The sequence below is a fragment of the Tetranychus urticae genome, chromosome 2 (genome assembly GCF_039701765.1).
Source record: "Tetranychus urticae isolate SD_2017Ah chromosome 2, NJAU_TeUrti_SD_1.0, whole genome shotgun sequence".
NCBI classification, from domain to species: domain Eukaryota; kingdom Metazoa; phylum Arthropoda; class Arachnida; order Trombidiformes; family Tetranychidae; genus Tetranychus; species Tetranychus urticae.
Window position 1 is genome coordinate 12,934,190 of NC_142959.1, and position 14,931 is coordinate 12,949,120.

The 14,931-nt window shown below is 31.9% G+C and overlaps 1 protein-coding gene across 3 annotated transcripts in view; it reads right to left on the minus strand.

The window, feature by feature from the left end:
- Positions 1-1,006: 1,006 nt before the first annotated feature.
- LOC107363191 (homeobox protein Meis1) overlaps positions 1,007-14,931 on the minus strand; it is a 53,678-nt gene continuing 39,753 nt past the window's right edge. The window contains exons 6-8 of one of the 3 annotated variants that reach the window (XM_015930392.3): positions 1,972-2,030; positions 1,809-1,904; positions 1,007-1,578 (exon numbers count right to left, since the gene is read on the minus strand). In XM_015930392.3, coding sequence (XP_015785878.1) covers positions 1,457-1,578; positions 1,809-1,904; positions 1,972-2,030 — 277 coding nt within the window. In that variant the 3' untranslated portion in view covers positions 1,007-1,456. Of the gene's footprint in view, positions 1,609-1,808; positions 1,905-1,971; positions 2,031-14,931 lie in introns of all 3 variants that reach the window. The other 2 variants (XM_015930385.3, XM_015930378.3) reach the window with 2 other exon arrangements.

Here is a 14,931-nt window from a genome sequence, read left to right on the forward strand (position 1 = left end):
ATAATTGTGACAATTTTTTCGCTTCTTTTTTGTTCTTCTCTCGAAACACCTTTGAAACACATTTGGCCCTGATTAAGATGAGAAACAATGATCAACAGATGAAAATGAATTTGGCGCAAACTGACGCATTACTTGTCTAATGATGATGAGTAGGAAAACAAGATGGTTAAACAATGGTGTTGGCTGAATGGCTGAAGTGTTAATGAAATAATAATGATGAAAAGAATTGTTAATTACAATGGAAAGGTGAATAATAAGGCGAAGATTAAATGAATAACAATGAACCAGCAGATAATGGTGATGATAATAATGATGAGTATGAATGGTGTGCATTGGGTAACATTTATCAATCAATCATGTAAAGGTAAGAAAAATTCATTTGGGCAACATTGAACAGTTGAAAGTTTATCTCTACTTTTGGGTTCTGTTTTTGGGTTTTTGGCTTGCTTCGGCCTTTTCACCTTTTCCACTTCTTGTTGGGATTGTTTATTTGATAAACATTCAATTGATCCAGTAATGATAATGGATATTGTTGTGTATCAAGGAAAGTTGATACTGAATAATATGAATAAGATCTGTAGATTATTCAATGAGAATGTTCAATGCAACGGAAATGCATCTTTTCATCTTATTGTTAACAATGGCACCTTAACTTGCCAATATTATCATCCATTTGAACCTTTATTTTTTTGCTCGATTTTCCTTTTCTTTTCTTTGGTGAAAAGAAGAGAGAAAAAAGGTGAATTCTTGTTACAATAATGGCAACAATAATGATAACCATTTCAATGGATTGATTGATCTGTATGATCAGTTGTTATAAGATGAAAATGAATAAAAATTATTAATAAATCATATTCGAGTTGGCGGGTCAATTGGATATCATTGGGTTGCTTTTCCGATTGTTCATTGACTTTTCACTGTTGATTCAGAAAATTTAGTTTTTATTATTTTTGGTTCAATTTCAATGGGAAAAAATTGCAATCAAAGTTGAAATGAAAATGAAAAGTTTGCTTTTTTGTGTAAATTAAACGAAGCCATTTGCTGTTTATTTTTTTATGTTGGTTTGTTGGTTTTTGTTTGAGAGACAAAATTGTTTTTTTTTGTTGTTGTTGTTGTTGAATTGTTTGTTGTTTTGTTGATGATGATACAGAATTGATTAAAAGGAATTACATTGAATTCTGAAATATTCTTTGATTGTTACTGAATTAAGTGAATGAGATAGTGAAAGGAGAGAAAGATGAGAAAGAAGAGGAAAAACGATTGATAGACAATGATGACTTAAGATGCTTTTTTTGTATGTTTTGTGTATGTTTGTTTGTTTTGTTATGTGTGTGTGTGGTTGTGTGTTGGTGTGTTTTGTGAAAAGCATCCATTTGTTTGCAAATTGAAGGGTTACAGGGAAGATAGAGGCTGGTGGAAACCAATATTTATGAAATTGAATTTACATGCATCACGATTAACTGGCATGTAAATCCATCATATGCTGACCAGCATTTGCATCATACGGTGAGCTTTGTGGTGGTAATCCAGGGTGTCCCATGGGCCCGTGTGCCATCATCATGGTAGGGTGTGGATGGCCTGGTAATAACATTGCTTGTGAATGAACTGCTTCATATACATATACATACATTCAGAAGACATGAGAAGAGAGAAGGGTTGAGAGTTGAGGAGAGAGAGAGAGAGTCAAGGGTCAGGTGAGGTGCCAGTCATGGACCTGGAGTCAGTCCGGACACATGGATAGGCTAGGTGAGGTTTGGTTAGGTTGGGTTGGGTTGGTTACGGAGAGGACAAGTGAGTAAATAGTTTACCTGGAGGTGTGAATTGCTGAGTGCCATCCATCATGTATCTCATGCTTCCATCTGGATTATAACCTGGACCAGTACCGGGAATACCGCCTCCTAAATCTGTGAGATTCAAGAAAAAAGATTAATATCTTCAGTTCGACATTCTTTAACCTTCAAGTCATTTTACCTGCTCTATTAGACTGGTCAATCATGGGTTGAACAATTCGTCTTCTGGCATTGATAAACCTATCATGAAGAGGAGACAAAATTTCAAGATTAATATCAAAATGTTTTATTGGGAAAATTGAATAAAAATTATGGAAACTTTGCTTTATCATTTACTTTTTTGCCTAATCATATTAGATTACAATATGAAATATTTTTCTTTACTCTTTTCATCAAATGTAATGTTTAATGGAATCAATGATGAGGATGAGTAAAGTGATGATAAAATGTTGGAAGATAGAGTGAAACATTATTTTCACCTTTAGGCGAAAAATTTAGCCTCTTTTAGTGAAGACAAGAAATGGATAGAAAATTTTTTTCCAATGAAAAGGTATTAACTGATTGTGGATAAAAGTTTGATAGGACCATTTTTTCATCATTACAATGATGATGATCATCTTATTATTATCATTCATCTTTTTATTTCACAATAATAATAGTGATCAAGAGAAGAAGATGAAGAAAGAAAATGTTACAATAAAAATGAAAGCACAAAAGGAGTGTCACTGGGAGTTGTTGGGAGTTACAAGATGATGACGATCATGATGCATTTATTTCCATTATAGTCATTTTCCCCATTATCATCCTCTGATCATCATCATTATCATTATCATTCTTTACCATGTTTGCTTGGGGTAAAAACACTTTGACCCTTGGGAGTTTTACTGTGCACTTGAAATTGGCGCCAATGTAAAATGAAATTATCGATTAACAACAGAAAGATGATGTTAATAATGATGATAATGATGTAAAGAAGAGGATAAACGGTGATGAAAAAAGATGTGAATATCAACTTGATTAGAATTGATATTTTTTGTACTTTTTTCTTCTTCTTCTCCAAATGAAAATGTAAAAATGGGGAAAAAAGAGGCAAAAAGCATCAGTTGATGGATAAAGACCTTTCTTTGAGTCAACTAAATGTTATTAGGAAACTAAAAGATATCTTAAATGAGGCGAAACTTGACAACATTGATGCCAAAATGAGATTGAACAATGGGATGAAAAGATGCTCATGAACATTAAGCGTGTTTATTGATTAGTTTATGCCTTTGATAACTTTGTTTTCCTTCTCGGTCTTCAGTCTTTGAAACAAAATTTCATGTTATTCAAAAATCTATTTTTAAAGAAGAGCCAAGTTTAGTAACAAAATTGAAATTTTGTACCAAATGAGAGTTTAAAGATGAAATTTCAGAAATTCTTTGATAAACATTTGATGAACTTGGAAACTCATTAAAGAAAATGCAATTACAATCAGAGAAAAAATGGAAAAAAATTCGAAGTTGAAGAAATCTTTTTGACAAACTCAATTTTCTTGTGAAATTTTTGCTCATTTTTTCCATCAACCATAAAAAAAAGGTTCAACTGAATTGAATTAAGAATTATGAATAAAATAAAAGGATGAAAGACGCAAAACTATTACTGAGTTATCATTTTGGTTATCAAAGTTTATTAAACATTTATGACAGAAAAAGATATTTCTGATTATTACTTTTACTCTTATTTATGTGTCAAATAAAATAGATAAATATTTTCAAGTAAACAGAAGGCAAAGTGTTTACTCACAGAATTATAACATTACAGGGTGAAAAAGGGATAAAAATATTAGTCTACATGAGATCATTTTTTCCTTCTCTTTTCCATAATCGTCGATTCGAACCCAGTAACTGAACAAACAAAAAGCATTTGACTTTGAAATTTTACTCAACAACCAATGTTTAGATTATTTAATCTGTAAAGTCAAGTTATTATCTTTTATTTACCTTCCCAGTGAGTCAGTGATAATGTTCATTTTATGTTTCAAATTACAATAAAAAACTGGCAAAGAAGAGAAAAGTCGAGAGAAGAAAAAATTTTTCGACTCAACTTATCATTATCAAGAGCAAATATGAGAATAAACTTGTAGAGTTGCGACCAATTCTGATAATAGACAAATGTGCATATTAATATGAATATATTATTATTCAGCATTTCCCTTGGCACTTTCATCTCTTGTATAACTTCGTCCTTCCCAGTCATTCCCTGACTTATTCCCAGTTTATCATCATTATTATTATCATCTTTTATACTTGCTTCATTAATATCATCATGCGATGGAAAGGAAGAGGAAAAGAAGGCGAATAAGAATAGGAATAAGAAGAATAGAGTTGATCTCTTTTCTCTCCTCTCCTCTTCTGTGTGACCTCATCTTCATGGTATCTTCTTCACCATTCAAGATTCCATCATAATAACCCCATGAATTATGCAATCGGATTAACAAGACTTTTATCTTTATCATTATTTTTGTGTTACTTTTTGTTTCCACTGTTTTTCCTGTTTCTCCTTCCATTGCATGGTAAAGATGTTCAACAATTTATGGGACAACATTTTGATTCAAGATTCTCATCATTACTCTTGGGATAAGATGAGATGTTGTTCAGTTCAATACATGATTATTCGTTAATCCGTATATCTTTACATGCTCTTAATCGTTCATTTTTCAACCTTTTACCTTAACTACAGTTGACTAATCTACCTTTTGTCGTGCAATTGTACTTTAATCAAAACATTTTAATCTTTCATTTCATTCATCATTAAAGGTTAATCAGAATCACTAATATCATTTCCAACTTTATGATACTCTCATGATTGTTTAATAAAAGGGTTTCAAGTGTTATCTTGGCAATGAAAATGAACCCAAAAATTAGTTTATTGATTTTATTGTCGCTATAAAATACGCTCTTGAGACGCCATTTAAGACTCGATTGCTATTAATGTTTTCATTTTATTATCTTTGGTTTGAGTTTAGTTGGTCAACTTTGGTTATTAATTTTTTCATTGTTATTGTTGGGTTTATAAAAGTGAATCTTGAAAATGGTATTCAGTGAAAAGGTAAACTCGAATTATTTCTTGGTGAAAATGTGAAAACTTGAGATTTTGTTTATTATTGTAAGATAATGAGATTCAATTATTGAAGATGAATAGCTGTGAAGATAAGGATAACGGGAAATGAAATGCGAGAAGAGATGAAGATAATGGTGCAAAAAAAGTCAATATGGTTTAAAGTTGAGGCTTGGAAATGAGCAAAAATTTTCAGCTTTCCAAAGGTTCATGTTGAGGAGGATAAAAATGGAGGAGAAAGGTTCAGAGGGTTTGCTCAATGAGAGTATTGATTTTACAATCATGGTGACAGTGTTTGTACTAAGCGAACAGAACAAGATTTATCATCTTCATCAACATTGGGAATAAAAAAGGACATTAAATTAGTTTAGTAGTTGGTGGTTTAAGCTTCCCAAGGCGATTCGAGAAATGATATTTTCTTTCAACATTTTTGCAAATATTAAGTTTCAATTTTTTACCTAAAATGGAGAGACAATGATAATGATGATGAGCCATGATCAAGATGATTAGGATGAGCAAGAAGACGATGTAATGTTTTTCAAGTAAACATTGACCTGATCTTATCCAACTCCTACTCATGAGAGACTCGTTAGAAGAGGCTCTGTGAAAGTTTATCAGTGTTGAGGTAAAAATGTTTCAAGCAAAAAGTAAATTCTTTTCCTTTTTTTTCTTCACAATTTTGCCCAAATTTTACATGATGATGGCAAAATGAGCCTGTTGACTCCTACGGAAATGTCATTAGAGTTGGGCAGTGAAAGATAAGTTAAGAGGATAAAAAAAGTTTCAATGAGATTTGAGGATGAAAATGAAGATGGCAAAGCAATATGAAAATTGATTGGTAAAAAAAGGTTCACTTGTGTACCTTTTTGTCTCAAGGTTGATGTCAACTCATCAAACCTGCACCAAATGTGCACATTAAGCCGACAAGTTGATCTTTGGCAACACATTGAATAGACATGAATGTAAGTCACAAGGTTGATATAAAAAAAAGGTCATAGATTCATCAAGGTTAAAGGGCATAGTTTCTTATTTTGATGTTATCACTTGAACCTTTCATGTAAACCTTATTGAGAGATGAAGGTTATCCAGTGGGAGGAGAAGATGAAAGTCAAAAAACTGGCAAATAAACTAATGTAATATTTAATGGATAAGTCAATTTTTAGGGACGCAAAACAAGGGCAGACATAATCGGATGTAAAGGTCAGAAAAGGTTTACAAATCTTGTTGACCTGACACTGAAAGAGGCATAAAAAATGGAATCACTAAATAACTTTTTTCTTCTCTCTCCTTCATCTATTCTTCATCTTTGGTTGATGAAAAAAGCAAGTGATGAGGATCATCATTGCTGTTTCACATAGTTAATTCATTTGGATGATGATGGGTCATATTGGTAGCATATGTGAACGGATGTAATAGATGAAACTGTCAAAATAACAAGAGTTAATACATGTTACAGCTGCAAAAATGATCAGCTATTAATGAATGAAGTGAATATAAGTAAATATTTGGCGTTTTCAAGTTTCTCTTGTTTTAATTTATTTTGTTTGTTGGCCGTAAGTTGATTTTATTTTTTGTTTTTTTGCAAATTGATTAACTTTGATTGATTATAATTGACGCTTTTTGACAAAATAACGTTTCATTGAGATTCATTGCATGAGGTTTGGCGGTTTTATTTTTCTTCATCTCTTGCTTTACTCAATTTTCAACACAATTGTAACTGTTTAAATTGATTACACTTTTTTTTCTTGCTTTGCGTAATGATGATGTTACACTTGATTTACATTCATCTACTAGATGATGAATATCATTTGAATAAGATTGAGTGTTCAATGTTCATGACAACTATAAACTCATTTGTTTATGTCTGCTGACAATTATCATGAATAGTCAACAATTAAGGTTTCAAGAGAAATGAGAAATTGTCTTTTCCATTTTCATGCAAGTTAACTTTTAAATTAATGTCCGTTTAAAGGCTCAACTGTAACTGAGGCAAAGTTAAACATTGACTTTATTATGACAAGAAGCTGATTAAGTTTATGACAAAAGCACATTTCAGCTTTGATTTGTTGAAGCAAATTGTTACTTCAATGGATTTTCATCAAAATTTTAAATTCTTTTTATTGTTCAACCAATTGATTTAAATACTTGTTGAACATTGTTTGTAATAAGGAGAAAATGATGATTTTCTTTATCATGCTGATTCATTGGACATGAACATGATGCAAAACATTTGTATTTGATTCAAATTTGGACAATTGGATTGGAGAGAAAAGCTTCAAGTCCAAGATTTATCTTCATGATAATGGTTGTAATGATGATGGACAGAGAATAATGTTTTGATAACAATAACATGGCGAAGAATGATGAAGAATATTGAGCATTCTGATACAATAACTGGGGAGGAGTAGGCGATCATCATGACGATCATGATATTTGGAGAGGGAAAAAATGGTTGAGAATAAAATGGATTTCAAGAAAATAGAGAAACTTCAAGTAGAAGTATAAAAAGAAATGAAAATGGAAATCTTTCTTCTTTTCTCATCTTCTATTATCTAATACAGAATTCTGAGTGGATATTACATGATAAGAGGAGAAGTAATAAGAGATAGAAATGATATATTGCAAGGAATATATGGTTAGGAATAGTAAAAAGGAAAGAGAAGAGGAAAGTTGAAAATGAATGGTCAAAATTGTGGATGAAAGTGGAAGAAGAAGAAAAATATTGAAACTTTTATTGGATAAGGAAACTTGAATAACACTATAAAATCAACTTTTACCTGGAGTTTCAATGGAAAAGTGATGGAAAGAAAGTGTAGCAATATTGCAGTGGAGACATGATTAAATAAGATGAAATGATAATGGTGATAAAGGATGAGAAGATTGAGAATGTTGATGATAATAATGATTATCAGGAAGAGCGAGATGAAAAAAAAGGTAAGATTAGTCGACACAATTTTCGAGCTGTTTTTTTCATCTTCTTCCTCTGTTTGCTTGGATATATTTTCATCTTTCAAAGGGATTTACTGTAAGTGCAAAAATCAATAGAGATACAGACAAGTAGGAAGATTGCAAGGTGGCAAAAGATATTAGGTAAAGGAAGAGAGAAGATGAAGAGGAAAATGATGATAACCAGCTAAGCTATTGCATTCAATGTCTATTGGGAGATTCACAAATTATGAAAAATGACCTTAACTAAACAGTAATGTTCAATGCAACTCATTTAACCATTTTCATTTCATCTGGTTCATCTTCATCTTTGTAGCAAAATTGGCTGAAAATTATCACTTCATGCATTTCATTACCAAATAAGGTTCCATCTAAAAGTTTGGTCTAAACATCTTCTTAACCGATTCATTGATAACTATCTTGACCTGACACTTCAAGTCACTCTCTGGATCTTTTTTGATAAGTGAACCAAGTTGAGCCCATTTCTAGTTTTCATTAAGTTGGCATAAAAATCAAAAGTTTGACAAATGGTTGAGTTTAGATTTCGAAGTTTTTCGACTTTTTGAATAAACACTTCAACTGTACTAAAGTGACTTATTAACCTGCTTAAGTATACATAGAAACGGCTTCTTTTGGAAACGAATCACTTCGACTCTGAGCTCATATTGACTCGACATTTCGATCAGCTTTCTTCAAAAAGCAAAATAAGATTTAAACGATTTTTGACTATTGTCGGTAAATGGTTTCAAGTTGATGAAATTGTTATGATTCAATGGCAAAGTTCATGCTCTTGCTATTATCGCATTTTCAGGCGATTTTTTTCTTTCAACTTCATTTGATGTCAACTACCAATCTTTGAATATGCCGACATCATATTTAGAAAATATTTAAATTCAAATGAAATGTTTTACCAATTTACTGGTTCAATGACGCAAAATAACCAGACAACATTTTACAACAAAAGTTATTGATTATTTGACACAATCGAACCATTAATCATTATCTTTGTATTTTTCAAACATTGGCCATAATAATCGTTGGGATTACAATGGAAATGAAAAAGGTAACTTTTTGAAAGCGAGCAAACTTTATTAGAGTCATTAATTTATAATCAAAAAAGACATTACAAAAAGTTAGTTGCAAACATAAACCTTGACCAATGGTCAACTTGATTTGTTCAAGTAAACAGCAATAACTTTGTTAATCTCTCATTGCCACAAGTTACCTTATTGCTTAATTTACTTTAAGGTTAACATTTTCTCCATCATTTCCTAATCTTGCACAGATGATGATAATGGAAGCAAAACACAAGTAAAAAAAAAGTAAAATCCTTCCGGCTTTATCATCATCATCATCAGCATCATTACGATCATCATCTTACTTAAACTAACGGTTCCTCTCAGCATGAAAGTGCACACACAAGGTACAATATCTTACTTACCATAAACAAAAATGTTTACATTGTTTATACATTAAACTCAATGGACCATTGTTTATCTATGGTTTTCATCCTCATTAAATAGACAAAAAAAACCTTTGCTTTTGCATTAAAAAAAAGGTCTGCAAGTGATTTGATCCTGTCAATGGCAGGCAATTTACTAATCTTATACTCGTGTGTATTTGGGTGTGTGTGTGAGAGTAGTTGGTTTGGTTTGTTAAAATAACAATTGGACCGATTAAATGGCCTTAAGCATGCAATCAAATAGCTGTTATTTACAACTGAACTTGGAACTGAAGTAACAGCAAAAGAAGGACTCAAATGATGGTTAATCTTTCCTCAGTCAACCTCGTTTAATCAATTATTTTCACTTTTTTTTCTTCGCCATCATTAGGATAATTCAAAATGCATCATTCAAAGATATAACATGGTAATGATGACTGTAAATGTTGCGTAAAAAAGTTGTGATAATCATGCTTCTCATTTCATTTGGAACCCATAATTTGATTCGTTTTCAATGGAAAACATGATTTCAGTCTTTTTCATGATGTAATGATAATTTGATGATGAAAAGGATGACAGGAAATTGGGTTGACATTGATGACGAGAAAATGGTGCAAAGTTGAATTGGTTACAATTGCTGTTTGTTGGTCAAAAGAGCCTTTGTTTGAAATTGTTTGACTGTTTGCTTTAATTGAATTAACTTTTGCTAATTCATGATTAGGAGAAGGGATAAATTGCAAAGAGACTTGGATCAAAATTTCAAGTCAATTTTCTCGTGCGGTGAATTGAACCTTTTTTTGGTGTTTTCTGGTCATTGCCAAGTTGAAACTGTTTTCAATGTTGGATAATGTTGTGAATAGGCAACAGTTATTGTGAAAAATAAGTTACTGTTAACAATGGAAAAGATGACAAGAGAAGGGAAAAAAGATGATTGATTGTTTTTGATAATGTTTTTTGCAATCAAATATTCAACAGACACAGAAGTGAAAGTAAAATATATTCATAGTTTTTGATCAAATTTTTTCCCTGAATAATTTTCTTCCCAATCTTGAGTTTCCTTGTTCAGAAATGCAGATAAGTTGAGTCAAATGATTTCAGTTTTATATTACGCTTCATGACTACAATTAAACAGTAAATGTAATAATTGATTAACAATGGTAATGTTGAAAATTGAAGTTAAATCTATTCTAATCATTGTAATTATCTTAAGGTTTTTTTTTGCCATGAAAAGTTTTACCAGTTTACTCGTTGCAATAATCATGCAAAATAACCAGATAATGTCAAGTAAAGAGAGTTGCCAAGTTTGACTTGAAGGAAAGACTGATTCATTGAGTTAGCCAAAGGTAAGGGTTTAGTGATTAATTGGACTAATCGATTATCTTTTGGGTTGCATGATAATTCAATCCTGGGAGTGTAACATTGCCTTTCGTCTGTGGATGTATCAGATGGCAGATGAGGAAGAGAGGGATGAGAATGACAAATGTACAAGAGAGTGTCAAGTGAAAAATAGTCATCACAATGAACACCGAAAACCACACAAAATCCAAATATTGGTCAGTGTTTAGAGGGTTTCAAATTTCAACCAGTTTTTGCGGTTAATTGTGATTAACATTCAATGTTTACTGGTTAGTAAAAAAAGGCATAAAAGCTTAACTTTTCCTCTTTTTTCTTCCTGCAAACATGGAAATGATTAAAAAGTAAAAGATGATGAAAAACGAGTAAAGATAAAGGGAGCAAAATTGTGTTATAAATTGTAAAAAGTAAAGTATTTTTTTTGTTTCGCTGCTGTAAAATGTGAATAAGAAATGTGCAGATATTGTCTTTTCATCTGCAAAGACAAATGGGAAACCGTGAAGAGTCGCAGAGGCACAAGAAAACTTTTCAACCCAAAAAAAGGATGTTAAGGCGGTTCACAGTGGGGTGGCAAGTTAACGTCAAAAAGATGGGCCATGGGATTAAACACAGGGAATCCCAATCAAGATGATAAAAGATGAAAGATAAACTGATGGTCAATAAGATGAAAAATGGCCTATACTGAGGCAACCCAAAGTGATGAGCCCAAAGGTAGAGTATTGTTTATCATTGATCGTCATCTTGATCTTTACTCTTACTCACACAGAACACCCATTTTAACAATCCTTTCAACGTTAACTGGCGTTCAGCTAAAATTGCATTTTCAATGCACAAACAGTTTGACCCATTCAAGGTCCATGCAAAATTTGCGGACAAAAAGCAAAATCTCATTAAGATTATAATTGGTTAATGTTGAAGGTACAGGAAAAGGATTAGACAAAAAACATCATCAAGGTTCATTGGGTTCATTTTCATGATACAACTGAAAACTGTCATAAACAAGGCAAGGATTGAGAAAGAAAATTTTCCACATTTTTCTTGAAAAATATTTTCCTTTTTGCTTGGAAAACATTTTTTCACTTTGCATCATTTCTTTTTCCCTTCTTCTCTCATCATTGTCATCCTTTTAGTCTTCCTCCTTCTCTTTTTCCCGTAATTACAGTGTTTCAGAATCAATTGTGTTTGGTCATCGCCACAATTTGCTGTTCATTTGAAGAAGCAAAAGATTATCTATTGAATGATATCGATAACAAAAAGGGAAACCCGAATGAAACCTATCATTTAATAACTTTAAATGGTTCATAAAGCAGTTGATAGTTGTGATAATACCTTTGAGCGTAATATGTATTTTGCAAAACTGATGCCACCATTTGCAGTTTAATTATTGACATTTGTCATTTCAATTGACAGTCAAGTCTTCAACAGTCTGAATAGTTTAGATTTATCTGTTAAAAGGTTTCAAGTGTTTCAAGAACAAATCAAAAACTAGAATAAATCTCTAATTGAAATCTATTTTCACAATCAAAGTTATCAGAACATTGAGCTTTAATCTGTAAAACAATATTTCAACTCAACTTGAAGTGAAATATTTATGAAAAATCAAATAAACTCTGAAAGCTATTTTTAATGTAAAAATAGTTTTATTCATTGAAAGTCAATTGGTAAGCAAATTTTTTATTTATAAGGTTTAATATTGAAGAGTCAGTTTGCAAACTCATTTTTGTACTTGTCAGCTTTGGTCAGTTGATATGATACTTTGATGAAAAATGGGAATCATCAACACACAAGGTAAATGCATCAGTTTCATCGTCCAAATGAAATTGAATTTTCTGCAAAAACCGGACTCATTGCCTCAACTCCTCTGAAGATGCAATTAAAGTGAACCACGCGATTCTTTTTAAATCAGTTATTAATTTAGTCCCTTAAACTTTTCTTTTTCTTGTTCATCTTCTTCTTCTTTTTCATTATCAACCTCATCCTTATCATCATCTTATTTCATTCCTTGGCTACCCCAAGTAAATTCCTGGCAAACGGTAACGCCTACTCTTTAAGCTTCTCTTTATTTTTCTCTCTTCGCAATCATCATCATCTTCATCATCTTCACCTTGTCTAGTGGCAAAAAAACAAGACAGATAAGGATGAAAGCTCACAGACGAAGATGCAGAAACAGCAGCAAAAAAAAATACAAGAAATCAAAGAGAAGAAGCAGTGATAAAAAGCACTTTTGCAAAGGAAAAAGAACAAGAAATTGAGGTTCCTTGCTGTTTTCATTTTTTTGCCGAAGCAAAAGCGAAGAGAGAAAAAACAAGAAGGAAAACTCGGAATGATGCTGATCAGTTCTTCTTCCAGTCCCAGGTAACTGGAGCTGGTCAAGTAGTCTATGGCCTTAACCTGAAAAGACCAAGACAAAATGTTCCACAATTTACCTGGAAGAAGAAGAAGAAAAAGAAAGCAAAAGAAGCAACAATTTTTAAATAGCCAAGATTTTAATCTTCAACTGATGGTTTGAGTTTTGCTGATAGTCAATCCCAACTGGATAATTGCGACTCCAACTGAGAGCGAGAAGATGATGAGGAGGGAAGAGTGAAGTTTGAAAATAACAATAGTTATTTCATTTTTGGGCCGTTTGAGACCCTTTTTTGTGTTTCTGTGAACCTCATTCAAAACTTTTTTTTTCTTACTTATCATCTTTACTTGCTTATTACAAGCAGAATCAGTTGATTGCAAAGTCTCATAATTGGTGGACGCCCGAATCCATTATCATCATCATTCTCATCTTCTCCTTTCTTTCATCTTTTCCCCTTTCCTTTCTTTTCACCATCTTTTTATCATCCTTACACCATTCTTGATCCGTTCTGCTTTGACATTATCATCTTCCTTTGTCAATACATTGTATTGTATTAACTTTTCTTACGCTAAATTTAACTATTACTATTAGCATCAACCATAATGATTATTGATCAGAGGACAAAAAGTCACAAAGAAACAACATTTCAAAGTATTCACAGCAAAAAATGAACAGCAAAACGGCAGAAATAGGAAAAGTCAACTTTTCTTGTAAATCAATTTTACTCACACTTTTCCTCATCTTTAAAATGCTCTTTAACCTTTCCTTTTCTGTCTCTTTTTTACTCAACTTTTTCGTCATTTTCTTACCTTCACTTACTTTCATTTAGAGGGTAACAAATCTCTTCTAAGGTGTAATTTAATGGTGGGAAGGTTATTATATATCTTTAAATTACATATCAGCAAAGGGTAAGCCAAGATTTGAAAGAAAAAACAAAATCTACCTTAAAAGGCGTTTCCAAACCCAATTTTCAAGCTTATTAAGCTTTAGCTGTTCGGTAGGAGAGAGACTGACATTCGCTCTTCTCCCACCCATTTATCCATCATCTCATCATTTTTCGTGAAAATTTCTTGGAATTTTTACTGAGAAAGAGAGAAATGTTAACCAAAAGGTAAAACAAAAGTTTGACTTTTAAATGATGCTCTTGATTGGAAAGCAAAATGAAATCATTTCAACTGGAAACAGAAGCACAAATTGGGCAAAAAATTTGCCCAAATTTTACCTTCGAGTTTGTCAATGATTTATATTGCTGCTTCTTGTATTCACGTTATTAAGTTAATGATGAGTTGAACGTCTTATTAGTCCAATGATTATGGGTCAAGAACAAGAAGAAGGTTGGTTAAGAGGTTGGTCAACAGTTACAACCATTTAAAACTGGACATTTGAGAAGTTGAAAAATGACCTTTTCCATTTGACTTTTGCCTTTGCCAAAAAAATTATTGTTAGGTAAATTGACACTTGACAAAGTGAATCAATTCTACAGTGAATATTAACCAATGATTTATAGAAAGACAATTATCAACAACTAATATGATAATGATCAACATGGAAATGAGTCTAAAGGTGGACTTGAAATGCATGTACATTTTAAACTGGTTAAATTGAATAATAGGCTATTCGTTTATAAGAAGGCGGTTACTCATTAAATTGACACCTCACTTCAAACGATGATTACCATCATCATTATCATCATCATAATGATGAGACTTGAATGTTTCGTTATTACCAAATAAACAGCAAAGGTAAAAATAAGGTAGCAATGACTATTAACCATGAAACTAGTGATTATTTAGGGAACAAGATAGGAACGAGTTTCCCTTTTCATCCAATGATAATCATTATTATGATGATATTTTCCGATTTGCACATTGATTAACATTTTAAAGACTTGCGACTTGGACCTTTGCCTGTGAAGCACAAAATAAGAGACAAAAGACAAAAAATTGTGATTCCATTAA